General features: G+C 51.5%; 1 protein-coding gene across 1 annotated transcript; it reads left to right on the top strand.

Moving 5' to 3' along the window:
• Window positions 1–1,743: 1,743 nt before the first annotated feature.
• On the top strand, window positions 1,744–25,926 carry PLLP (plasmolipin). Its single transcript, XM_065416846.1, has 4 exons — window positions 1,744–1,884; window positions 19,478–19,651; window positions 22,410–22,529; window positions 25,819–25,926. Exons 1-4 carry the CDS (start codon window positions 1,744–1,746, stop codon window positions 25,924–25,926), a joined length of 543 nt encoding a protein of 180 aa, XP_065272918.1.

Below are 25,926 nucleotides of genomic sequence, written 5' to 3'. Positions count from 1 at the left end.
GTTGTATTCCAATTGATTTATTTTACCATTATACGGTGTCAAGGCTGATTCCCCACTCTGGCACTTCGAGTGCAGAAGGTGGGGGCCCGCAAGGATTCTAAAAAAATTAATACTGGCCACTCCAGGCTTGTATTAAACTCCCAAGGTTACAGCTTTTCTCTGACCTTGGCTTGGTAAACGCTGCCACCACCCAAATGCAAAACCCCCTTGGAATCCAGGAAGGTGCACTTGGGAATTCCTCCCTGTGGGGTACCCACAAGCCCTTTCACCCCCCCCCTCCGGGGAAGAGCTGAGAAAGAAAACAAAAGGAAATTAGCGGTTGCCACCAGCTAATGAAACAACATGTGCACAAACCTCTTAGGACACCAAAAATTCAATCCTGTTATTAAAAAGGGTACATTTTATTAAAAACAAATAGAAAGAAAATACATCTGGAACTTAGGCTTTTTGCTAGATCGTAAAAGAAACAATTACAAAAATTAAGCATCAAGAATAGCTCTCTTGAGGTTCTGCTTAAAGGTTACCAGCAAAACAAAAACATCTGGGGTTAGCACAGAGGAGTTCACAAGCCTTACAGAAAATAAAAGAAATAACCTAATTGCAGCTTTCTAGACATTTCCTGATCTACTGACATATTTGGGTAGTTCTTAATTGGATGATTTCCATACCTGGCAAAAAGCTTTTTACAGCATAGTCCTGACTTTGCTCTGTTCCTCTCTCCGGAGAACAACCCCAGAACACACAGGGAAAGCTTTTTGCACCATTTTAAAAAGTTTCAGCCTTCCCATTGGCTCTTTTGGTCAGGTGCCCACTCCCTTTCCTTTACCTGGGGGATTTTTAAACCCTTTACAGGTAAAGCAAGCGCCACCAAGAGGAACTTTATAGCTAAGTGGCTGGCTGAGTGTCCATAAAAGGGAGGTCCCCCTCCCCACCATTTATCACATATGGTAACAATGAGAAAGTCAGCAATTTGTCAGTAACAGTGTGTTGTGACACTTCTGTATTTTATGTCTGATTTTGTAAGCAAGTAGTTTTGAAATGAGGTGAAACTTGGGGGTACGTAAGACAAAGCAGACTCCGGAAAGGGGCACAGTGGTCTGGAAAGGTTGAGAGCCACGGCTCTAAGTCACCCCAGACAGAACAAGAGACACTGACAAAAACAATCGCCATGACCAGGGATTGGAATAAAACAGGGGATTTGGATGCAATAGGAGAGAATGGCTGGGAGGGAGGGATCGATAGAGGGTGTGTGTGGGGATAGATAGATAGATAGATAGATAGATAGATAGATAGAAGAGGTGTGGGGAATGGCGATAGAGAGAGAGGATCCATGTAGAGAGTCCGAGAGACAGCAGGTAACTGGAGGGAGACGCTTGACTAGCTATCGCGGTTACCTTCTTTCCAACACAAACCCACCCGGCCGCCCGAAGTCCCGGCTCGGGGCCGCCCCACGGCCCGGCCCGGCCCGCCCACGCGAGCTCTGGCTGCGAAAGCTCCGGGCAGCCGGCTGCGGCGGCAGCGGAGGGGTTAATCTCCCGGCCGGCAGGCGGGAGGGAGGGAGAATCATTGACTGAACTCCGGGCCCGCGGCGAGGCGAGGCGGCTCCTGTCACTGGGTAACCGGGTCCCCTCCCCGCTGGTGCCTGCCCGAGGCCGGCGAGGGAGCGCAGCGAGCAGGGTGCGCCCCGCACCATGGAGAGAGCCTGAGCCCGCGGCTGCAGGATCGGGGCCGCCCCTCCGCGCCATGGCCGAGTTCCCAGCCAAAGTCCGCACCCAGACCAGCACCCCGGCCGGGGCGCACGGCCCGCTCCCCGCGCTGCGCTCCCTCGCCCTGGACCTCGGCTTCCTCCGCTCCTGCCTCGGGCTGCTCATGATCGTGGAGCTGGTGAGTACGAGCTCCCGGCAGGGGGGGCTGGCACGGGGGCTGCTCCCCCAGGAGGGAGACGGGGGGGGGGGCTCAGCTCTGAGCCCCCCGCGACAGACACAGGTAAGAGGCACCTGGTGTGGGGGGGGGGCAAACCCCACCTTCTTCCCTCCAACCCTTTGTGCAAACGCCCTGAGCCGCCTTCCAGCCCGACGTGTTGTGCGAGTAGCCGGGGCTGTAAACAGATCCCAGTCACCTGTGCCTGGGAGTCTCTAGCTCCCCGCCGGACGAGACACCGCGCACACGGGCGCCTGGCCCACGCGTTTCTCTCAGCCCCCTGCCCGCTTGTCTGGTCACTTTCACCGCCTCCTCTCCCTTTGCCAGCAGCCTGGGTTTCGATGGTGAAATTCACCAGCAAGCCTCTGTGCCTCCCCGGGGTAGGAGCAGGAGCAGAGTGGCTGCTGGCAGAGACAGGCCCCGAGCCTGGGGCTGCAGCCTTTGTGCTTCCAGGGGGCACCCAACCACCCTTGTGTCACTTTACTCAGATTCCCCTTTTCTGGCGAGAATTCTTGACGTGCTAAAAATTGGGCCATTTCTGCCCTAATTTCAAAGCAAAGTGTGAACAAACGCCTAGAGGTGAGGGCACAAAGCCTGAGCACTTTTACAGCGCTCCATGATTGCATTAGGGGAATGAGCAAAGTCAGTGGCCCCAACCACGACCAGTTACACTCCAGCAAGCTAAATGCACAGGCTGGGCCATTGAACTGTTGTTTGTTTGTTTTTTAAATAGGTAATAGCTAGTTAGAGGGCAGTGTCATAGGGACAGAATTAGATGTATGGTTTGACATGTAATGAGGGGAGAAAAGTCTATACAAGTATTAATGGCTTGATTCTCCGCTCATGGTGTGAATCCGGAGTAAGTCCAGTGAGGTCAGTGGCATTGCACTGTAGTGAAATCAAAGTGAGAACAGCTGAATGCCATAGAAAAATTGTGGGCCTGATGCTGATCTAATCTGTGCTTGTTTAGACTAATGTAACTCCACTGACTTCAGCAAGTTACTGCTGGTTTACACCAGTGCAAGTGAAAACAGAACCAAGATTCCACTGCTCCAGGCTGGAGTTGCAACAGTGTAACAGAGGAAAACTTGGGCCCAGCACATTAGCATTGTGTTACATAGTGATCCACTGTGCTATGAACTGGTTATTTTCATGCACTGCATTCTGATTGTAAAGTATGAAAGGTTGTTTAGTCAATCAGGTCACTTGATTAACCAAAATTAACCACACATGGTGGGTTGCAAAGCAGTGGAACAACTACCCTAGTAACACATTCTGCGATCTTTGGAGTGGAGGAGGAGTTAAGGGTAACAGCACCTCCATCCAGACTTTCAACTGTCTCGTGCTTTAAACACATTTCAGTGCTCAGAGTCTCTTCGTGGGGAGAGCTGTAGCCAGAATATGGTGGTAGCTGGAGAACCTTGAAACAGGGAATTGCTCCGGTTGGCTTCCCATGGAAAATAGACACTGGAGTCTTTGTAAAGTACGAGCCACTGTGACCAAATTAGAGACAAACAAGAAGGACCCTTTTTTTTAAAGGGTCCAGTCTCATAATATGACAAGACAAAAGAGCTTGTTTGCTCCCTACATCATCACCCAATCACACGGACATTTTGTACTGAAAGCTCAGTAGCCAGAAGAAAAGCATATCATGAGGAATAAGAGGTAAAGCTTTAAAGAGATTTCATGCTGAGAATATTCACCTCCTGTAGTAATGAAGATCACTCTAAACGGCATAAGAAACTCCATTAAACAGGTACTAAATTACACTCAACCCCTTGACAATCTGACATGGAGTTAGATCAAGAAACACCTTTGGAAGATCTTTGCGAGAGGAAGTCTGAGCTTCTCTTAATTTGAACGAGGGCTGTAATGTTTAGAGATCACATCACCCCCCCCCTTCATTCTAATACCTCTGCCAGTGCCCCTTCCTCCCAGTCTTTCTACCCACTCAGATATGTGAATCGGTTCCCTTTCCTAGGATCTGGGAGCCTAGGACTCTTTAAATGCCAGGGGAAATTGTCAGGATAAAAACCCATCCATTAAAATGATTCCTTGGCCCTGTGACCACCTCAGATGATTTTCTTATTACTTGCTCATCCACGGGGTCTATTCCACCATGCACCCCCCAGCCCCAAATGTAACTAGATTAGTTACTTTTACTTCCCAGTTCCCTGGCACTAGTAGACGCGGCTGGTTTTTATTTGACTAAGCTGGACCCTAGACCATTCAGGGCTTGGAAGATCAAAACCAGCACCTTGCTCGGCCCCCAGGTAGCCAGTGTGGAATGTTGAGCGGAGTATCAGTGTAACGAAGTATCCACGTATACCTTCAACAGCAACTTCTGAATGCTCTTCAAAGGTAACACCAAATAGAGGGCGTGGCAATACTCCAGTGAGGCGGGGTAGAGGCCAGGACCGCTGTGACAAGATCATTCCTTGCCCAGGCCTGGGAGTGTCTGAGCAATGACGGACTGAGTAAGTGCCTTGGCTGGGGGCTGTATCGGAAAAGGGAAGGCAATAGACTTCCAATAGCGGGTGCAGGCTCAGCCCGCCCACGTTCCCCGCAGTGCTTGCCCCTGCCAATCAGCATCACTTCCATCCTGAGTTGATTGAGCTGCAGCCACTTTGCTCTCATCCTCACCCCCACCCTGGGGAAAACAGAGTGCTGCGATTCCGTGAAAAGGGATCCCCCGCTCCCTGCCCTCCCAGGGGCTGTACGTACACATGGAACGGGACTGGGGACAGAGTGGAGTGACAGAGAGGACAGTGCAAGCCCTTTGTAAGGCCATTGCTCTCAGACCATGCTGGTGCCAGAGGGGAGGCAACAAAAGGTCATGGTCCAGGGCATTGCAGGTGCTGATAGACCTGAGATACCAAGCCTGGACTCCTTACCTGTACCCATAGCTAGGAGATCCTCTCTCACAGTCAGCCATAATCATACCGTCTGTGTCATATCCCCATAAGAACGGCCATCCTGGGTCAGGCCAAAGGTCCATTTAGCCCAGTATCCTGTCTTCCGATAGTGGCCAATGCCAGGTGCCCCAGAGGGAATGAACAGAACAGGTAATCATCAAGTGATCCATCCCCTGTCGCCCACTCCCAGCTTCTGGCAAACAGAGGCTAGGGACACCATCCCTGCCCAGCCTGGCTAATAGCCATTGATGGACCTGTCCTCCAGGAACTTACCTAGTTCTTTTTTTAACCCTCTTATGGTCTTGGCCTTCACAACATCCTGTGGCAAACAATTCCACTGTGCATTGTGTGAAGAAATACTTCCTTTTGTTTGTTTTAAACCTGCTGCCTATCAATTTCATTTGACAACCCCTAGTTCTTATGTTATGAGAAGGAGTAAATAACACTTCCTGATTTACTTTCTCCACACCAGCCATGATTTTATAGACCTCTATCCTCTTCCCCCATTAGTTATCTCTTTTCCAAGCTGAAAAGTCCCAGTCTTATTAATCTCTCCTCATATGGAAGCCATTCATAAGAACATAAGAATAGCCGTACTGGGTCAGACCAAAGGTCCATCTAGCCCAGTATCCTGTTTACCAACAGTGGCCAATGCCAGGTGCCCCAGAGGGAGTGAACCTAACAGGTAATGATCAAGTGATCTCTCTCCTGCCATCCATCTCCACCCTCTGACAAACAGAGGCTAGGGCCACCATTCCTTACCCATCCTGGCTAATAGCCATACCCCTAACCATTTTCGTTGCCCTTTTCTGAACCTTTTCCAATTCCAGTATATCTTTTTTGAGTTGAGGTGACCATACCTGCATGCAGTATTCAAGATGTGGGTGTACCATGGATTTATATAGAGGCAATATGATAAGATAAAAAATATCTATCCCTTCCCTAATGATTCCCAACATGCTGTTTGCTTTTTTGATTGCCTTTGCACATTGAGTGGATGTTTTCAGAGAACTATCCACAATACTTTCTTGAGTGATACCAACCAAACCAGATTGTGAGGAGGTCGGGAATACAGAGCGAACTGGAGCGGCCCTGCTTTCTCAGGAACTTGTCAAACAGGAAGATTCCAAAGTGCTTTGCAGGCCCCAGACAAGAACTATTTACTCACCAACAAAATGCAACCACCTCTACAGTGGAATGTGGCAGCTGTGTAATAGCGTGCAGTAATTCTACACAATAGTTGAGGATAGGAAGTAAAGAAGCAGTAGTTATCCAATTGATAGGAGAAGGGCAATTTTAAGTAGGCAAAATGAAATTAGGTAAACTGGAAGTTGGCTAGGACTTTAATCAAATCTAGGTGTTTGTCATTAGCCCCATTATAGTAACAAAAATGCCACGAGATCTTTAATCTGCACGAGCGGTCAGGGCCTCAGTCTTCTATCTCATTCACAAAACAGCACCTTCAGCAACACACAACCCTTCACACCAGTTGGGGCATTGCTCCAGTGCTGCGTTAGCGGGGAAGAGATTTGCCTCCCTATTAACACCTCTCCCTAGTTTCCTTGTCAGCCTCCTATCAAACCACTCACCCGGCCCCATGCCACTTAGTTTATGATCCCAGCCCAAGGTGGAGGAGTGACCGGTGTAAGACACAAGCCCTTTAGCCAAGGAAAACATTCAAGGGAGGCCCAACCAAAGCCAGAACCGAGATACACAGATTGTACGAAGCACCAACACCCCGAGCAGCTTGTGATTAAGAAACAAAGGCCAGATCCTGCCCCAGTGAAGTCAGCGGGAGCATGACTGGGCCATAAGGACCACGAGGCTTAAATTCAGGAGTATTTTATTTGATTGTATCCATGGGGGATTTGTTCTGCTCACCCCTGATCTCAAAGTGAAGCTTGGTCAAAAGGTTTGAACATTGGCCTGCTAAACCCAGCGTTGTGAGTTCAACCCTTGAGGGGGCCACTTAGGGATCTGGGGCAAAAAAATCTGTCTGGGGATTGGTCCTGCTCCGAGCAGGGGATTGGACTAGATGACCTCCTGAGGTCCCTTCCAACCCTGATATTCTATGATTCAAAATCAGCAAGGATCACACGCAAACCGCAGGTTACTCCCAGGTCTAACGTAAACCGTAGAACAGCTCCAAGAAAACCTTAAGACCTGGAGGGAGCCTTCAGTAAATTGGAACCGAGTTTGGATTTTGTGATGAAACGCCGTGCAGTTCAAACAATGGGAGTAGCAGGAAGAGAAGCTCCCTAGGGCAGCAGTCCAGCACGTATGGCAGATGCCCTGAATCTAGGCTTCCAGAAGCATAAAGGGCCTGATTTTCTAACATGTGTCCACAGAATTGTGCATGCAAAAGTGCGCATGCAATGCCAGGCCTGATTTGTGTGTGCAATTGCTGAAACTGTGCATGCCAATGCTCAGTGTGCATGCCCAGTCCTGGGGCTTCTCTGTTAAATCAGGCGCTTGCTTCATGCCCTTCTTTTTCCATGCCAATTGCACCAACATGTTTTAGAACTCAGGTCCCCAAACCATTCTTGGTGCCCACAGAACATCATCCTGCGGTGACCTCACACTGGCACCGTGTCAAGATGCTGCAACACAAATGTGCCCATCTGGCATTGCGGCTTGGTCCTCGTGGCCAGTGTTTTAAAGGCAGCAGCCATAGGTAGGGGCCACAGCTCTGAGCTGTTGTGAAGAAGGTAGGCTAGAGGTGGAGCTCACATGAAGCAAGGCAACTGTTCTGTAGCATCTCCTGCTCCCTGAGCTCCTTGTTAGGGATTTTTTTCTAATGCGTATTTTGCAATCACGAGTGTTGGAAATTGATGGGGGAAAAAAGAAGGCATTGTCCAGACTGAGGCGAGAGCAGGGCCTCTGGGAACCAGGGCCTTTGTACTCCAGAAGGACAATGACTTTTGTGTTCTAGTGTTTCTTGACAATAAGCAATGAAGACTTACGTAGAGTCCCTGGTGGTAAATCAAGGCACCAGCCAACTGCTTTCAAAGAATCATTCTTCTCTATGTCAATGGAGGCTTAATGGATGTAGAGTCGTCTGTCAGACCCATTTATCTCAGAACCAGAGACGAGTCGGAATCAGGACCCTGCTGGGCCTAACGCAGGGAAAGTTCCCATCTGGATCCATACTGCGCAGCTGACCCTTATCTCGGATATGGGCTGATCCAATACCCAGGATCCAAACGTGCCCGAACTTTGGGAATAGTCTGGTCCAAACTTTGCTGCTCAGGCCTGTCTCCGGAATGAAAAATGCAGCCCCAGAATGATGTAATAGTCACTGACTTGAATAATCAACAGTGGATCATGCAATTAAATATCGTTATCACTCCGCAAAGATGGGGCCGTGCAAAGGGATCTGGTGCGGGAAATATCCCCGCTGGGCATTAGGATCCACCCGATTAAATCAGTCAACTTAAGCGAGAATGTTGAGCCCTCAAATAGTTTGATATTAGGGCCTGTTTTGTGCTGGATGCCATCTCTGAAAGCCAACCTCCTCCCGCCAGCCCAAGATAACCATTTAACTCACAGCCCGGCACCTAGCATTGCTCTTTGGTTTGGCAGAGCAGGGATTCTATGTAGGCTGTTAGCATCGTGCCTGGCACTCCCAGCTCCATGGAAATAATCTGTTCCTTCCAGCCATTCTTCGCTAGATGGATCTGCTGGGCTCACTAAGCCAGTCCTCCAAACGCAACGGACACATGGCCAAGTTCAGATCTTGTGTTCGCAGGTGCAGTGGCCGGGAGGCCAGTACTGACCATGCGTTGATACCAAGGTCTGCATTTGGGTCAAGGTGCTTTGCCAAATTCTTCTTGGATGCCATGAACAGCTTTATTAAGAGCTTTCAGCAGCCCTTCAACCTCAGTGCAAAGGGATGAAATCGTGAACAGGAAAATTTAGGCTGACTATTTGGCATAATGTCTGAACAGAGAGCCTCCCAAGGAAGAAATGGAAGCCCCTATTCATCTGGAACATTTAAGACCAAGCTGGACAAGGCTCTGGAAGTTAGGAACAACCCTGCACTGGCAGGGAGATGGATTGGAGGACCTTTTCCACCTCGAATTTTAGGGCCCAATCCTAAAGACAGACTGCGTGAAAAGTTGAATAAGGATCTCACGATTTGGCATTAGAAAGTTATTATATCATTCTTCTTGATTGTTCTCCAGCAGCACCGAACCCTATCAAGATCAGAACTCAATTGTGTTAGGCGCTGTACAGACACACAGTGAGCGAGAGTTCCTGTCCCAAAGACCTAGACAAGTGGGGGGTGGGATGGGGTTGACCAAAGATGCAAAGTGACTTGCCCAACGTCACAGAGTAGGTCAGTGGCAGAGTCAGGAACAGAACCCAGGCCTCCCAATTCCAAGGCCAAGCTCTTACCCACTGGACAACCCTTCCTCAATGAGGGCCTCTTCATTCTAGGTGCTAAAAACAAACTGGGTGAGCAAAGGCACTTCCGTTTGCCTCACGTCTGTTAGTTCTGAGATTGCACTGACTGCCTGGCAGCAGCACAGGCCTGGGTGGAGCGTCTGATCGCTTTCTGTGGAAAGGCCTAATCAGCTGCTTTATCAGTAGTTTGCTAGGCGCTGCCCGAGGCAAAGCAGGTGTTAAATCATCATGAACTTTCTGGTGTGACTGGGGTGGAGTAATTACTGTGAGGAACCAGGGCTCTGAATGTCAGATAACAGAGTGGGTGGGTGACGTCATATCTTTTAGTGGACCAGCTTCTGGGGGTGGAAAAGATAAGCCCTCACCCACCTTGTCTCTCATATCCTGGGACCGGGACGCTGCAGATAACGCAGTAGCATAAGGAGGTCAAAAGCCTCTGCCGAAGCTCAGGTGTAAGAACTCGCAGCTGGAAGAAGAGTTAATCCATTATTTTCTGACGGGGGGTGGGGGAACAAACCCTGGTATTGGCAAAGGGGTGCGTGGGGGATGGGAAACTGTGCCTTTAAGCACTGAGCCCGGGTGGGGGAGGGAGGGTTATTAAATCAGCCGGAACAAACTCCCCGGGAGTTTGTCTATAAACACCTCCCAGCTGAGCCTTGTTGCTGCCGGCCTGCAGCGCTCAGGGCCCTTCCAGACCAGGGTGCTCACAAGATGCGTTTGTTCTCTGGTAACTGGCTGGCAGACGGGACTCGCACAGCTCCTGAGCGTCCGGGGTACCAAAGGGGAGGAAAGCGCGCTGCGGAGGCTGGGGCTGCGAGTCCAATAAGGCAGCAGGCCACGCAGGGAGCCCATCCCCACGTGCAGTGGGGGGCTAAGGAACATTGCTCCTCGGAGGGGCAGCCTGGGCGTGCGGCACTCCCTGGGGGGTCCCCAAGAGGAGGAAGTTCAGCTGGCGTCACCACCCGCCTCTGAGGCAGAGGAGAAGAATCGGCTGCCCTGACAAGTTTGCCAGGGAGCCACAGCCAGTAATAGAAGATAATGAGATGGGGCAGGTGCTGCACTGAGGGTTGCCAGTTTTGGTTGGACGTATTCCTGGAGGTTTCATCGCATGATGTGACCTTCAAAATTAATCTTTAATTCCTGGAGCCTCCCGGGCAATCCTAGAGGCTCAAGGACAATCCTGGAGGGTTGGCAACCGTAGCTGCCACCAGCGGGGCCAGGGGCCAGGTTGGACGCCCAGTGGCCCGACCACCGCCTGGAGCGGAGAGCAGGGGCCGTGCTGGAAATTCTACCGCTTTGCTCTGCGGCACCAGCTACAGGATTAGCCTCTGGCTCGCAGGGGTCAGATAAACGGGATGCTCCGCTCCCACCTCTAGCTGCTGGAAGGGAGGAGAAGCTGCTTGTCCCTTCTTCCCCCCGACCACCTCCTGGTCTCTGCTACGCGACATCTCCCCGAGAGCCTCCTGCAAGGAGGAGGGGGGGGAGAAAAGAGGGCCCCGCTACTGTACTGCCCCCCAGCCTCAGCTTTTTGGGTCCTCTGCCCTCAAAAATAGCTCCAGCGCCTGCCGAGCTGTGAGTGGGTGTGGATGCGTGTGAACATATATCTGTAGGAGTGCCTGCCTGTTGTATGCACTTATGCACATGTATGTGGACAGGTTTCAGAGTAGCAGCCGTGTTCGTCTGTATCCGCAAGAAGAACAGGAGGACTTGTGGCACCTTAGAGACTAACACATTTATTTGGGCATAAGCTTTCGCTCTGCTGCTTCTCCAGTTGTGGAGGAGGGGGCAGAGGAAGACAATGGGACCTGAGTCCCCAGAGAGGGCTTGTGTTTCCTGGCGGGGGAGGGGCAGAGCGAGCTGGCGCAGGGATAACCATGGAAACAGCTGGGAAGAGGCTGCAGGTCCCCAGGTGGAGGGTGGGGTATTGCTCAGTCTGGACGGTGCCCAGGCCAGAGCCCAGCAGGGCAATAAGGACAGAAATCGCTGAGGCTGGGGCTGATGCACTGAGACGCCCCCCAGTGACGAGGCAGATACTGGGGCGTGGCAAACGTCACTATTGGAACAGAGTCGCAGGCCAGATGCAGATGAAGGGGGGAGGGAGGGATTCTTTAGGCAGATGCCTGGGGCTGTAACGAGGGCGAGCAATGGGATGAAATCGTGAAAAGGAAAATTTAGGCGGACTATTCAGCACAATGTCTGAACAGCGAGCCGCCCAGGGAAGGCCAGAGCCAGCCTAAAGTTTCGGAGAGTTCAGCTCTGCGGTTTGGGCTCATCTGTCAGGTCTCATAGCAAAGAGCTATAGGGCCTGATTTGTCTCCCACCTGCCACACCCCATTGACATCAGCGGTGCAGAATAGCTCACCAGCACGTTGGGGACGTACTGGGTCATTAGCTTATCAGTAGCATTTCCTTCAAACATAGTCCTTCGGTCTCTATAGTGCCCATCCTCCTGAAGGAATCCCATGAGCTTTACAGATGGCGCAAGTAAGAAATGCAGCTACTTCTGGGGTGGAAAGACAGCAGCTGTTTTGAGTCAGCGACAATGGGTTTTTATAAGTTTAAAGGAAGGAGAAGGGCTAAATAATATCTCTCTGTGAAACAGCGGGAGTAGGGGAGAGCTGGAATTTAGAAAGAGGGAACATCATTGATTTACTCACCCTGTGACGTAGCTAGGGCACATGATTGGCACCCCCAACTCTTGCAAAAAGCTTGTGGGCTGCTTGTGCTCACTGAAGAACCAGAACCTTGGTTTGGCATTTCCCCTAAAGACTGGTTGGTACGGAACCAGTGCCCCAGCACGGTGGGTAGTGCATGCCAGCAGCAGTGCCCTCGCGCCCCATGCTGGGGCATTGGTTCAGTCCTGGCTCCGAGGGAAACATGCCATCTCTAGGACGGTCTCCGCATCCCCCAGGAGGTCTCCTGGCCAAGTACTGGGCTGGCACAACCCCGTTTGGTTTTACAAATGTGGAGTTTTAATTAAGAAATTGAGTTAAAAAAAATCAACCAGAATTTCCTCTGTCAACACAAAGCCTGATTCTCCTGTCTCCCGCGCTGGTGTAAACCGAGAGTAACTCCGCTGAAGCTGAATGGTGTAAAACTGGTGTAAGAGAAGAGAATCAGGTCTCCAATGCTCTTACTACTTCGATTTAGACTGAGCTGCTCAGTAAGGCCAGAAAGCAAATGTCCAGAGTGACTCCCTTTCATCCTTGAGAGCTGGGGTTGCCCACACTACAGAGGGGGCTGAGCAGGGCTGGCTCGAGGGTTTTTGCCGCCCCAAGCTCAGGTGGGGCTGGAAGTGATGTCACTTCTCCCAGCGCCTGCAGGGGCTTTCCCCCCTCCCCCACCCGGCCGCGCGGAGAGACCCCGATATAAGGGGTGGCACAAGGCGGCGCAGCCCCGGCTCTCCGGCAGGACTCGCCCTCTCCTCCCCAGGTAGCGGCTGGGCCCTGGCAGCTCAGCGTCGCGGGGCTGGGACTTCCACTTCCCGCTGCGGCCGGGGGCGCGGCGCCTTTGCCCCGTCTAAGTGGCGCAGCTCCAAGAGTGCAACTGCCCTGAAAAAAAAGCCTGGCCGGAATGCAGCCCCTGGAAATGGGCCGCTCCAAGCCCCGTGCTTGCTTTGCTGGTGCCTAGAGCCGGCCCTGGGGCTGAGAGCAGAGGGAGTGAGTACAAACTCACAGCTTCTCCGAGGAAGGCCGTGCACAGAGAGGCCATGATCAATAAACCAATTAGGAGACTGTCATCACCCTGCCCAACAGGCAGCAGCGCTCAGCTATGTAGAGTACGTGAGGGAGATCAAGGACAGCTCGCCGAAGCATGGCAAAGGTGGATAAGTAGAAACCATTATTTGTGTTACGGTAATGCCTAGAGAAGCCATTGTTTTTTGTTCTGTTTGTACAGCACCTCGCACAATGGGATCTTGGTCCATGATTAGGGCTCTTAGGCACTGTGGTAATACAGATCATAATAATAGTGCAAGGCAAGGCGCTGTACATGCGTAAGAGACAGTCCCTGTCCCAAAGAGGTTGCCATCTAAATAAAAAAAAGTGGAAGGGGAAACTGAGGCACAGAAAGGCAAAGTGACTCACCCAAGCTCCCTCAGCAGGTCGGTGGCAGAGCCAGGAATAGAACCCAGGAAGTACAGCGACTGCAACCATAACTCACTGGAAAGTAGCTACAAAATCTTGCATGAAAGCTTGGCTCAGGCCCGTCAGTGAAACAGCTGGTCAGGCAGGTGTGTCTAGGTTACAAGCTAATGAAGAGCTCTTAATTGTGCTCCTCTACAGGGTATGTTTTACTCACCCCTTCTTCACTTCTTCTACCCAGCTTTTATTTCGCCCCCACTTCTGTTCCTCCTTCTTTATTTGCTTTATTATTCAGTGGGTAACGAGCATGACTAATATTTGACTGAGTATTATAGCTCCTGTGTGTTCTACCTGCCTTTCATTGCTTCATGACTGAGGTCTCAAGAGTGTCATTTAAACAAAAATGGTGCAAGGTGTAGTATAGTTTAGTGTATAAAGCCCTAAATAAAACTGAGCCGGCTGAGCGGGGGGAACCAGCTTCTGCCCTGTGTCCTGTCACTGAGCTCAGCTGGAGCAGAGCTGCTGCCTTCCCCGAGATAGAAAAGCTCAGTTGGGGGGAAGGCAGGGCCTTTGGAATTCTCCCCCCGTGGCTATAATGAAATCAAAACTATTCTGAGCACTCGGCACCCAGAGATCTCAGCGTGGCCAAGCCCTACTAGCTCCATTTTACAGGGGGGGAGATTGAGGCACAGAGAAGTGAAGTGACTGACTTGTTAGGGTCCCATTGAGTCAGTGGCAGAGATGGGAGAAGAACTCTAGTCTCCTGAGGCCTAGTCTGATGCCCTAACCACTAGACAACACTATCTCCCTATCCTGGGCACACTCTCCAGCCCCGCCCTCTGTTACACCCCTGGCTTCCAACAGGCTGTTTTATTGTCGTGGGCTTTGCTGTATGTATTGTTCATTCCTGCTGTGGTTACTCATCAAGGCAGGTCTGGGTCGAGTGCAGCCTGCAGTGTCTATTACGTGGAGGGTGACCGGGTGTCTGGTTTTTGACTGGGAAGGGACCCTGGTGGCTCCAGTCAGCACTGCCAACTGGGCCATTAAAAGTCCAGTCGGCCGTGCGGCAGAGCTAAGGCAGGCTAGTTCCTACCTGTTCTGGCTCTGCGCTGCTCCCTAGAAGTGGCCAGCAGGTCCAGTTCCTAGGCAGGGGGTGGGGAGGGCCCCACAGGTCTCTGTGCGCTGCCCCCGCCCTGAGCACCGGCTCCACACTCCCATTGGCAGGGAACCGCGGTCAATGGGAGCTGCAGGGGCGGTGGCTGTGGGTGAGAGCAGCACACAGAGCTGCCTGCTGGACCTGCTGCTGGCCACTTCCGGGGTACAGCGCAGAGTCAGGACAGGCAGGAAGCCTGCCTTATCCCCCCCGCTGCACCCGGGAGCCACCGGAGGTAAGCCTGCACCCCAAGCCCCAACCCTGAGCCCCCTCATCCCCAGCCCCACCCCAGAGCCCTCACCCCCTCCCACACCCCAACCCCCTACCCCAGCGCCCCCTGCCGCACCCTGAACCTCTCATCCCCAGCCCCACCCCAGAGCCCTCACCCTCCTGCCCCAGCCCAGAGCACCCTCCCGTACCCTGAACCCCTCATTTCTGACCCCACCCCAGAGCCCACACTCCCAGTTAGAGCCCTCACCCCTCTTCCACACCCCAACCCGCCGCCCCTGCCCAGTGAAAGTGAGTGTGGGTGGGGGAGAGGGAGCCACCGAGGGAGGGGGAATGTAGTGAGCGGGGGGCAGGGCCTCAGGGAGGGGCCGGAGTAGGGGGTGTGGCCTCAGCGAAGGGGCAGGGCCTCAGGGAAGGGGCCAGGCTAGGGTGTTCGGTTTTGTGCGATTAGAAAGTTGGCAACTCTAATTACATGGCCCCTGCAGGGTGTCTTTCGGGCCCCTGCAGGGTGTCGAGTGCTGACACACTCAGCCAAGCAGTGATTTCCATTAGGTAGACGCTCGGGTGTTCATTATTTGGGCTAAACTGGTGTCATCTGAACTGCACACTGGGCCAAACCCGTGTCTTGTTGAAATTAGTAAGAGAGGGGAGGCCCTCAGACTTCTGGCAAATCAATTGCTTAACTCCCAGTGACACAAAGTTTTAGCTGCTCATTCCTAATATTTCACGGAGGCCTGGAGTGACTATTAATGGTAATTAATCACCAGGCATTTGGGGGTTAAGAGAACAACCCCCCCTGCCCCCCCCCCAGCATTTTTCCATCAGCCAGGCTGCAACAGATGCATTTTTGTCCCTCCTATGACCCCTCTACCCAACCTTCCCCATGGGGTTCCACCTTTGAGGTTGAGAGATGTGTTTGCAAAGGCCCTGGCAGACTCATCCTTTCATCCCCCCTTCCAAATGCATCTGTAACCTGATTCTGGTACATCTCCAGCTTCCCCCCCAACCAAAGGGCGGCAAAGGATCTGTAGGGACCTTGGGGGCGGGGCCCTGGCAAAGGGAAAGCAGCCGCCATGAAGAGAGAAAACATCTAGAAGGAAACCAGGCTGCAGTAAGCGAAGACTACAGGAACAGACAAAAATGACAAATACAATGTTCCCAATGGTGTGATGGAAACCCCTAGGGCCCAGCTGTATGAACACAGTGATGCTGCACCAATGGCACCTGCCACGGGGCTGCGGCATCACTAGGTAAGGAAAGAGTGGGTTTCTCCCAAGACGTAACTACAGACGGGTGTTTTCTCAGCCAGCGTCACCCTCAGCCCCTCACCCCACCCCCAGGTTTTCTGCCAAGGACCCACGATTCCTTCCCTTCTTCTGCATTTCTAACGCGCCTTTCGCCGCGGCGTCTAGGCAGAGACATCGCTCTGGGAATAAAGGCTGAGCTGAGATCGCCCGGCCCCTTCCTCATTTTAGGCCAATTCCCAAGCAGAGCCAGCCTCAGAAAAAGTTGCACCAGTTTTAACTAAATTGAGTTGAAAAGCAGCTCTAGTTAGACAGGTGTAGCCCTGGCCATAGACACATTTAAGCCAATTCACCCTTTGCTTATAAACAATGCAGATTCAGTCAGTAAATTACTGCCTGGCATAGGTAAGGTCTCAGCCCTCTCCGCCCCCAGGGGAATGCTCCTGGCCTGCTCTCTCACTGTGGGGAGGCAGGGTGTGGGGAAGCCCATGTAAAGTGTGATTTGTCTGAGGGCCTGCTCCACTCACTGCTGGTCTGGCGCCTCCTCCTGGTCACTCAGGGGATTAGTTCTCAAGGTAGACGCCCCCTTCTGCGGTTTGCATGCCACCCCTCTGGTCTGTAGCTCCTCTCTCACTCCATGACTTAGCCCTCCAGCCAGGTCACTCAGTTTGCCCCCTTCCGGGGTACAGTCCATCAGCAGTCCTAGGCAGTCTTCTCATTTGCTGCCTCCGGTCTAGGCCATGCCCTCGGTAGCTGGTAGGGGAAACCGGGTCCACCCTCTTCTCCAGGTTCCAGTCCAGGGACCCTCAGCTCAGCGGTTCTGGGCTTTCCTCTCTCTGCCCTCACGGCCCCATCTCTGCGCTGCGTCCTACACTCTGGTTCCCCTTCTCTCTCTGGGGTGCACCAGCTCCTCCTCCCAGGGAGGCGCTGCAGACTAGCTCCCTGCAGCCCCCAAACACCCTCCCTCTTCCCAGGGAGCAACTGCCCTTTCTCAGCGGCCCTGTCTGGGGCCTGTTACCTGGCTTTATAGGCCCAGCCTATTCCTGCACAGGTGAGCCTCTCTCCAACCAGCTACCTCTGGTCTAAAGCTCCCCTGTTTGCAGCCTATTTAGCTGATTGGGCCCACCCAGCCCTTGCATGGCTAGTGGGAGGCGCTCACCCCACCACAGGGCCCTTTCCTTATACAGCCCGTGTTTTCATAATCTTCCGAGCCTTTTTTCCCTCTTACCGAGCTCCACACCATTTACTGTGCAAGACTCTCAGACAAGCTCCTGCCTGCCTCCTGGCACTTCAGAGGGGATTCCTGCAGTGCCTTAGGTTCACCCTTCCCCTCCCCAGAGCCAATGCACCCTGTGTTTACACGGTGCGTTCCTGTAAGATACACCCACTGCCCCAAGGAACTGCCAAGCCAAGTCAGACAAGCCACATGCACAAGACAGCAGGTCAAGGAGAGGGAGGAGGTGAAGATTCCTCATGCTGAGATAAAAGCAGGATGGGAGATGGAGAAGAAGCTGGTGTTAAGGAGGAATTTGGAGGAAGAGAGAGAGGGTTGTTGAGGGGAGAGGGACTGTTCCAGGCCGGGGTGAAGTTGAGACTGGGGAACAGAGCCAGGACAGAGGATGGGGAAGGGTAGAGGAATTGAGAGGGGAAAATGAGAGCAGGTGGGGCATGATTACATGGGACCAGCTTGGTGAGTGTAGGTTGAGATCACTGGCTATGAAGTGTTATGTCAATATCAGCCGTTATGACTAGTCATTATTCTGATGAGTAACACTGATCAATAACACACACCAGGGAATCTCAAGGTCATAGACAGAAAAAAAGCAAGGAGGTCAGCCCTACAGGGGTGGAGGGAACTCCTTTCATTAAAGAACCCAGCCAACCCCCGCAGGTTTAAAGTAATCACTGTCACTGTTTATAAATAGTGATGAGAAACCCAAGTGGGGAAGAGACCGTGGGAAAATGCCCTGCCCACTGCAGGACTTGATTTCACACAATGATCATGCCACCTGCCTTCCCTGGGGTCAGATCAACCCAATGCATGTCACTGGAGAGTCCATCCTCTCTAAAACGAGCAACAGGACTGACCACAGATTCCATCCACCTGAAAGAAATGTTAACAGTAACCTGGAAAGGAGGATAAATTGTGAGTTTTGTGCCATTTTAGCTTCATTGTGATATTTGAATAAGGGCTCAAATGGTTTTCTTTCATGCTTGATTTTTACATTAGATATTGAGGTTGTCAAGGCTGCTTCCCCACTCTGAACTTTAGGGTACAGATGTGGGGGCCTGCATGAAAACTTCTAAGCTTAATTACCAGCTTAGATCTGGTCTGCTGCCACCACTCTCGATGCTAATTCCCTTCCCTGGGTAGCCTTGAGAGACTCTTCACCAATTCCCTGGTGAATACAGATCCAAACCCCTTGGATCTTAAAACAAGGAGAAATTAACCATCCCCCCTCCTTCCTCCCACCAACTCCTGGTGGATCAAGATCCAACCCCCTTAGATCTAAAAACAAGGAAAAAATCAATCGGGTTCTTAAAAAGAAGGCTTTTAATTAAAGAAAAAGGTAAAAATCATCTCTGTAAAATCAGGATGGAAAATAACTTTACAGGGTAATCAAACTTAAAGAGCTCAGAGGACCACCCTCTAGCCTTAGGTTCAAAGTACAGCAAACAGAGATAAACACCCTAGCAAAAGGTACATTTACAAGCTGAGAAAACAAAGGTAAACTAACACGCCTTGCCTGGCTGTTTACTTACAAGTTTGAAATATGAGAGACTTGTTCAGAAAGATGTGGAGAGCCTGGATTGATGTCTGGTCCCTCTTAGTCCCAAGAGCGAACAACCCCCAAAACAAAGAGCACAAACAAAAGCCTTCCTCCCCCCAAGTTTTGAAAGTATCTTGTCCCCTTATTGGTCCTTTTGGTCAGGTGTCAGCCAGGTTACCTGAGCTTCTTAACCCTTTACAGGTAAAAGGATTTTGGAGTCTCTGGCCAGGAGGGATTTTATAGTATTGTACACAGGAGAACTGTTACCCTTCCCTTTATAGTTATGACAGAGGTCTTCCCGAAAAACTCTATGGACAACTTGTAGGATTATGATATCACAGTTACCAGGCAATTAAACCTGATTAATCAAGAGGGGAAGGGATTTACGTTCAGACTGCTGAAAGCCATTTGTCTCATTTGTTTTTTTGTTAACACGTCATTTAACTCAAATGCTTAAACAAACAGTTGGGAGAAAAGATCTCTTTGTTAAAGAGTCGACATCCCCATCCCATCAAATAAACCACATCTGAGATCTCGAAAGAGTTTTCCAGCAAAGCCAGGGAAAGTGTAGGCTTGACATTCCAGATATATATCTACAAAACTTAAGCAGGAAGCACTTGCAAACAATGAATGACAGAGCTCATTAACTGAGGGCTGGATCCTGCTCCCATTGACATCAATGGCAAATCTCCCTGAAAGAAGAATTATAAAGATTGGTTTCCTTCCTATTAACCACTTTTTCCTTTCTGTTCCACAGGTGCTCGGCTTGCTGGTGTGGGCTCTCATTGCCAGTACATTTTACCAACCCATTCCCGCATATGGCTGGGTGCTGTTTGTAGCCATCTTTTTCTGGCTGGTAACAGTCATTCTGTTTGTGATGTATCTACTACAGCTTCAGATGAAGCTCTACATGATCCCCTGGCCTGTTGTGGTAAGCCCCTGTAGCTGTAGATAAATGGTGTATTTCATAGGGGAAATCATTCCACGTTAAATGGTTTCATGGGGCTGACGATTAGATGTACCCTAAGATTGATTCCGACAGAATCTGCATCCAGCATACCTGTATCTTGTCATGTTATTTGATTTTTAACTCGACCCATCAATTACGGAGACATTGCTTTTAAAAAGCCATATGAAAAGTGCCACTCTAGCCCTTCACTATAGAGATGGGAGGAGTTCTCCCATCTGTGTAATTAATAATCCAGCTCCCCAAGAGGTGGTAGCTAGGTTGATGGAAGACTTCTTCTGTCAACCTATGGCTGCCTACCCTGAGAGTCAGCTTAACTACATCGCTCACCATGTGGATTTTTCACACCCCGGAGCGACATAACTGGGTTGACTTAAATTCTGAGTATAAACCTGGCCTCCGTGCACTCTAACTTGCATGGAAATTAACGCTAAATTCAGCTTCCTTCAAAACACAATGGGCTTCACTGTCCTCTCCCGGGCCAGTTTCACACTTGTGTAATGCCATTCATACAAATCAGGTGCAACTGCACTGAAGTCATACCTGCTTTATATCCCTGTATCCCACTGGGGGGGGATACAGCACAAAGTTACCAAACAGGGGCTTGTGTATATTAGAAAACTTGCACAAGTTAATCAATTGAGTCACACCGATCCCACCTCTAATGGAGCTGCACTTACAAAGGTTTAAGTCACATGTGTAGCAGTTTAGCATAAACTAAACTCACAGAAATGCATCTTTATTAATGGTTTGTACTGGTGAAACTATAGCAACTGAATTACACCACTGCAAATTTTCTAGTTTTAAACCAGGCCTAGGAAAGGATAAAGTTTTGCAGGGAATAGACACATTTCACTATGCTTCTAAAAAGCCTTTTACAGTGGAAAGTAAAGGGCACATTGTGATTGGTGATGCTTCAATAAACATTAAAGAACTCAGCTGGTTTTAATGGGATGACTCTGGGTTTACACCAGCGTTACTGTAGTTCTTTGAATTTTGGCCCAAACAGGCAGTGGGTTATTAGGGATTAACCTTCAACCAACACTGCATCCAGCTTTCGTGTCAGGAATCTAGTAGGCGTACTGGAACAATTTGTACAGTGGGGGTGCTGAGAGTCATTGACCCAAACTGTAAACCCTGCATATGATGGAGACCCCTTCAAGCCAGGGGGTGCAGCAGCCCCCCCCAGCACCCCATGCCCCAGCACCTCTGGAATCTAGACAAAAGCCCATATTGGACTGGCCCATATCAGGCATGGAGCGAGTGTTCCTCTCTGCAGAACGCCAGGCGGCTTCCCTGGGCAATGCTAGGGGGTTTTATGTCCAGTACAATTCCGTCTCTTTAACAACCCCCCCATTTTAGTGCACCCATTCCATAAGCGAAGTGGGAAAGATATGCTGTCCTGTTAATTACCTGCATAGTCGCTACTTACTCCAGAGTGATTCTGCTAGTACCAGTGATGCGGTGTCTTCGTCACGTTCGCCAACCTCATGCATAAATCTCTCTTCACTAGCTGTTTAGTTTTCTTCTGTCCGTGTCACTGAGTCATGGGGTTTTTAAGGACTCCCCCAAAGCTGCAATATGTCTATGGGATTCCACAGATCACACTGCAAAAGTCCAGACGCAATTATATTACTTTAACCCTACAACCAGATTTTTCAAACACTTTCGGCATGATTTAGTGCAGGGGTTCTCAACCTTTTTCTTTCTGAGGCCCCCACAACATGCTATAAAAACTCCCACCTGTGTCACAACTGTTTTTCTGCATATAAAAGCCAGGGCCTGTATTGGGGGGTAGCAAGCAGGGCAATTGCCCAGGGCCCCACCCCACAGGAAGCCCCATGAAGCTAAGCTGCTCGGGCTTTGGCTTCAGCTCCAGGTGGCGGCGCTCGGGGTGGCAGGGCTTCGGCTTTCTGCCCTGGGCCCCGGTGACTCTAATGCCGGCCCTGCTTGGCGGACCCCCTGAAACCTGCTCTTGGCCCCCCCAGGGGGCCTCGGACCCCTGGTTGAGAACTGCTGATGTAGTGCATGCTTTATTTGCTGTTGCAAATCAGCAGGGTGAGCACAAGTGTGGATGCATTTGCAGTAATCTGAGTTGTGCATACAACCAACCTGACACCTACTGTTCAAAGAAAACAGCACACTTCAGATAGTTGTATCATCAGGAGAACATCTAATGCATATTCTATGGGCCTACCCAAAACGGAATGCTTCTTCCTCACCCTTTCAAAGGAATGGCAGCATGTGCAGGAGGTTTTTGGTATGGCCATCAGAAGTGAAGCAGTCAGCGGTGCTCACTTTTAAGTGGTGTTAATTAAGTCAGAGGCAGCCAACTGGGCTATAACACAATGCTTCTTGCACTGGGCATTTCTGATACCATTTGCAAATTCATAGGAGAGCGCAGTGGGGAAACCAGGTCTTGCCTGTCTGCACGAGAATGGGTTTGTCCAACCCAGAGATCTTTGCTAAACTCCTCTCTACCAGGGGGTACTGCTAGGGGTGGAGCCAGATGAATTAATATATTTTGTGTGTGTGTGTGTCTGTCTGTCTGTCTGACATTTTCAAAAGGGACCAGTCATTTTGGGTGCCCCATTTGAGACATCTGAAAGGGGCCTGGTTTTCAGCCAGGTCTGAGCAAATCAGAGTGACAGATAAACAAGTGACAGGAAGAAAAGGAAAGAGATTGGTCCCTTTGTCATAAAACAGCCTTTTCTTTCCCTAGTTAGTGATATTCAACGCGGCTGCGACTGTCCTGTACGTGACTGCGTTTATTACGTGCTCCGCCGCCGTTCAGTCTCTATTCAGGCTGCCTGGGGACTACAATAAAAGAGCAGCTGCATCAGTAAGTATAGAATGCGGCCCCTGCTTTTCCTATGTGCCTCTGCTATGGGACCCTTCTGGACTGTGCTGTGTTCACGTAGGCCTTGTCTACGCTACGCTATTAAGTCGTCCTACATTAGGGTCGACTTGCAGCCACCGCGGTAATGACTGTTTTTTCATGTCCATCCTGCCCTCCCTCTGCCAGTGGAGCGTATCCTCACCCGGAGCGCTCCCGACTGAACAGGGGCATTATGGGGGAGCTCCCACAGGGAGCCCGACTGCCCGGTGCTGGGGAAACTACGTCGCCCTAACTACATTGACCTAAGCGCTAGGTGTCCCTAGCCTCTGTTTGCCAGAAGCTGGGAATGGGCGACAGGGGATGGATCACTGGATGAGTCCCTGTTCTGTTCATTCCTGCTGGGGCACCTGGCATTGGCCACTGTCGGCAGACAGGACACTGGGCTAGATGGACCCTTGGTCTGACCCAGTAGGGCCATTCGTATGTACGCCTCTCGTGGAGGTGGAGTCATTAGGTCGGGGTAGGGTGCGACTGACATCGGCAGGAACAACCCTGCAATGTAGACACACAGTTAGGTGGATGTGAGCTGCCTTTCGTAGACCCAACTCTGGCCCTAGAGCCCAAATGACTTTTACCTGCCCGAGATCCAAACCGAGCAGGAAAAAGGAGCGAGCCTTTTCGGAAGAGGAGTGGAAGTGACCCAGCTGGACAGGGACTGTTGGTTCAGCGACTGGTGCGTTCCCTCCACGGTCTGTTGCCAGCCCGCTCGGCACTCCTGGTGAGAGGCTCGGCTTTCGAGGTACAGAGCCTAGGCAAAGGAGAGCAGTCCGTGTAATCCCCTCTAGGCAAGCCAGGGAAACTGCTAGCACCTTTCTAGCAAGACCTGCTTCCTCAGAGCGATTTTAGTGTCAACACAGGGTCTGTGCCGTGCGGGCGGGCACATGAGGTCCCACCCTTACTGCTGGTGTCACCGATAAGTTAATGAACCCGGTGAAACCTTTAGTTCCATTTTAGTGGCGTCTCAGAATCAGCTGAAAGAACAACGGCTTTCAGTTTCCCCCGAGCACACAGAGATGACCCTCTACCCTAGGGTTACCATATTTTGAGTGTCCAAAAAGAGGACATTCCACGGGGCCCCGGCCCTGCCCCGCCCACGCCCCAACTCCACCCCTTCCCCAAAGTCCCTGCCCCAACTCCGCCCCCTCTCCTGCTTCCCGCGAACATTTGATTCGTGGGAAGCCTGAAGCAGGAAGCAGGCAGCAGGTAAGCTGGAGGGGGTGGGGGGAGGAGGCGCGGCTCAGTCTGGTCCCCTCCGGCGGCCGGCCCCGGCCCCGGCCCCGGCGTCTCCAGCCTGGCTCGGCTCGGGCCCTGGGGTGCCGGCCCCAGGCCAGCACCGCCGGCCCCCGGCCCAGCACCGCCAGCCCCCGGCCCAGCGCACCCCCGGCCCCGGCCCCCGGCCCAGCGCACCCCCGGCCCGGCCCCCCGGCACCGCCAGCCGCCCGGCACCCCCAGCGCCGGATTTTCCCGGACATGTTTGGCTTTTTGGGATTTCCCCCCGGACGGGGATTTGAGTCCCAAAAAGCCGGACATGTCCGGGAAAATCCGGACGTATGGTAACCCTACTCTACCCCAGCTCTGCAGCATCTCCTCTGCTGGCAAAACACAGCTTCCTCCTACTGCACTATTCCCCACCCACTCCCCTGCAAAATGCCAGCCTTCTTGCTCTGTCCGATTCTCCCACGGCTCTCTGTGCTGTCCTGCATTCTGCTGCCTACCCACAGCCCCCTCTCCCCGGGCTGATACACCAGGTCACTAGCCTCTCCTGCAAATTCCTGCTCAAGCCCAACTTCCACTGTGATGCCTACCAGAAATCGGTCAGCTAATATTGGTTCACTAGGAGAGCAGCTGGGGAAGAGTTCATGGAAAAACTATAATAAAATAAATCCAAACAAGGCCATCCCACCCCCCAATCATGCTGCGATGGGTTTTCCTTTCCCCCACGCTTCATCTGTTGTCTTAAAGACTAAGCTCTTCAGGGCAATGAGCAGGTTGTCTCATGTGCTTGGACCATGCCTAGCTCACCAGGTAGGCACTACTGCTACATAAATAACAATGAGGCATGCCTGTCAGGCCCCTGCCTCTTTGGCTGGGTCACCCAGCTGCAGCCGTGCAGCGCAGCTGGCCTCTCGCTCCTCTGCGTCCTCCTGCACCAGCTCTCCTCTCCCAAGGCTCAGCCTCACGTCCTCCTGCTTCTCCCACAGCTGCCACTTTCTCCTTCCCCATTTTACCCTTGGGAAAAAATGGGTTGCTCAGCATGCGGGGGCCAAAACATGATCAAAAAATCATGCTGCAGCCTAGCTAAGAGCCTAGGCAACACTATCATCTAGCTTAGGTCCCCACCTTGAGAAAGACCATCCTCCTCCTAACTCTGATAGGTCTCATTGCCTTGGCCAGCCAAGCGCTGGTAGAACCCTGCTTGGCCATCGTGCATGAGATTATTAAAGGCTTTAAACCACTTTGCTATAGCCGGTTAGATGGGCATCCTGAGGAACTCTTCAGAAGGGCCTTTCAGCTCCACCCAGCTAGAAATCTCAGCTCCGGGAATGGCCATGTCTCAAGGGGTCTCACTTATGTTTGAGAACTTTGGCCCAGACCCTCAAAGGTATTTCAGGTGCCTAATTCTCATTGATGGGCCCTATGTGGATCCAGTATCAAAATAAGCAGCTTTCAGTCACGCTCAGTGGCTCCCGTTTCTTACCCGTGCCACGCACGTAGGCGGTACCACTAGATGAAGTCTGGTAGAGGGACACAGGTTCCTGCTCTTTAAAAGGATCTTTGCATCGTAAGACTGACTTTTAAAAATTCTTTCCATTTTAAACTGGATGGTATCCCTGCATTTTATGGATAGGAATGGATGGAGCCTCATCGCCTCCTTTAGGTGACATATTGAAACACACGATCCCCCTTTCACAGCGGGGGGGGGGGGGGGGGGAGGAGTTGACACAGTGTTAAGTAACTTGCCTGGGCTCCTACAGTGAGTCAGTGGCAGAGGGAGGAATAGGACCCATTGGTAGAGCCCATCCCTGCCTTTTGTGCCGAGGCAAGATGCCTGACTGGATTTGCAGTAATCCAAGCATCCGTCAGACCAGGCATTTATTGGGCAGCTGCTGCTCTGCTAGCTAAATGAGTGCCACAGATTCTAAGCCCTGTGCGGGGCAGCGTTAGCGTCAAGGGTTAATAATACTCTGCTGCAGAGAAACTAACAGAGCTTTGTTGTGTTGCTGTCTTTCAGTTCTTTGCCTGCGTTGTGATGATAGCCTATGGGGCGAGCACTTTCTTCAGCTTCCAGGCATGGAAAGGATTTGGCAGCAATGCAGCAACCAGTCAAGTGACTAACTAA

This window comes from Emys orbicularis, chromosome 14 (assembly GCF_028017835.1).
Source record: "Emys orbicularis isolate rEmyOrb1 chromosome 14, rEmyOrb1.hap1, whole genome shotgun sequence".
Lineage (NCBI taxonomy): Eukaryota > Metazoa > Chordata > Testudines > Emydidae > Emys > Emys orbicularis.
Note: the sequence above shows the minus strand (reverse complement) of the source record. Positions and strands in the feature narration are given on the sequence as shown.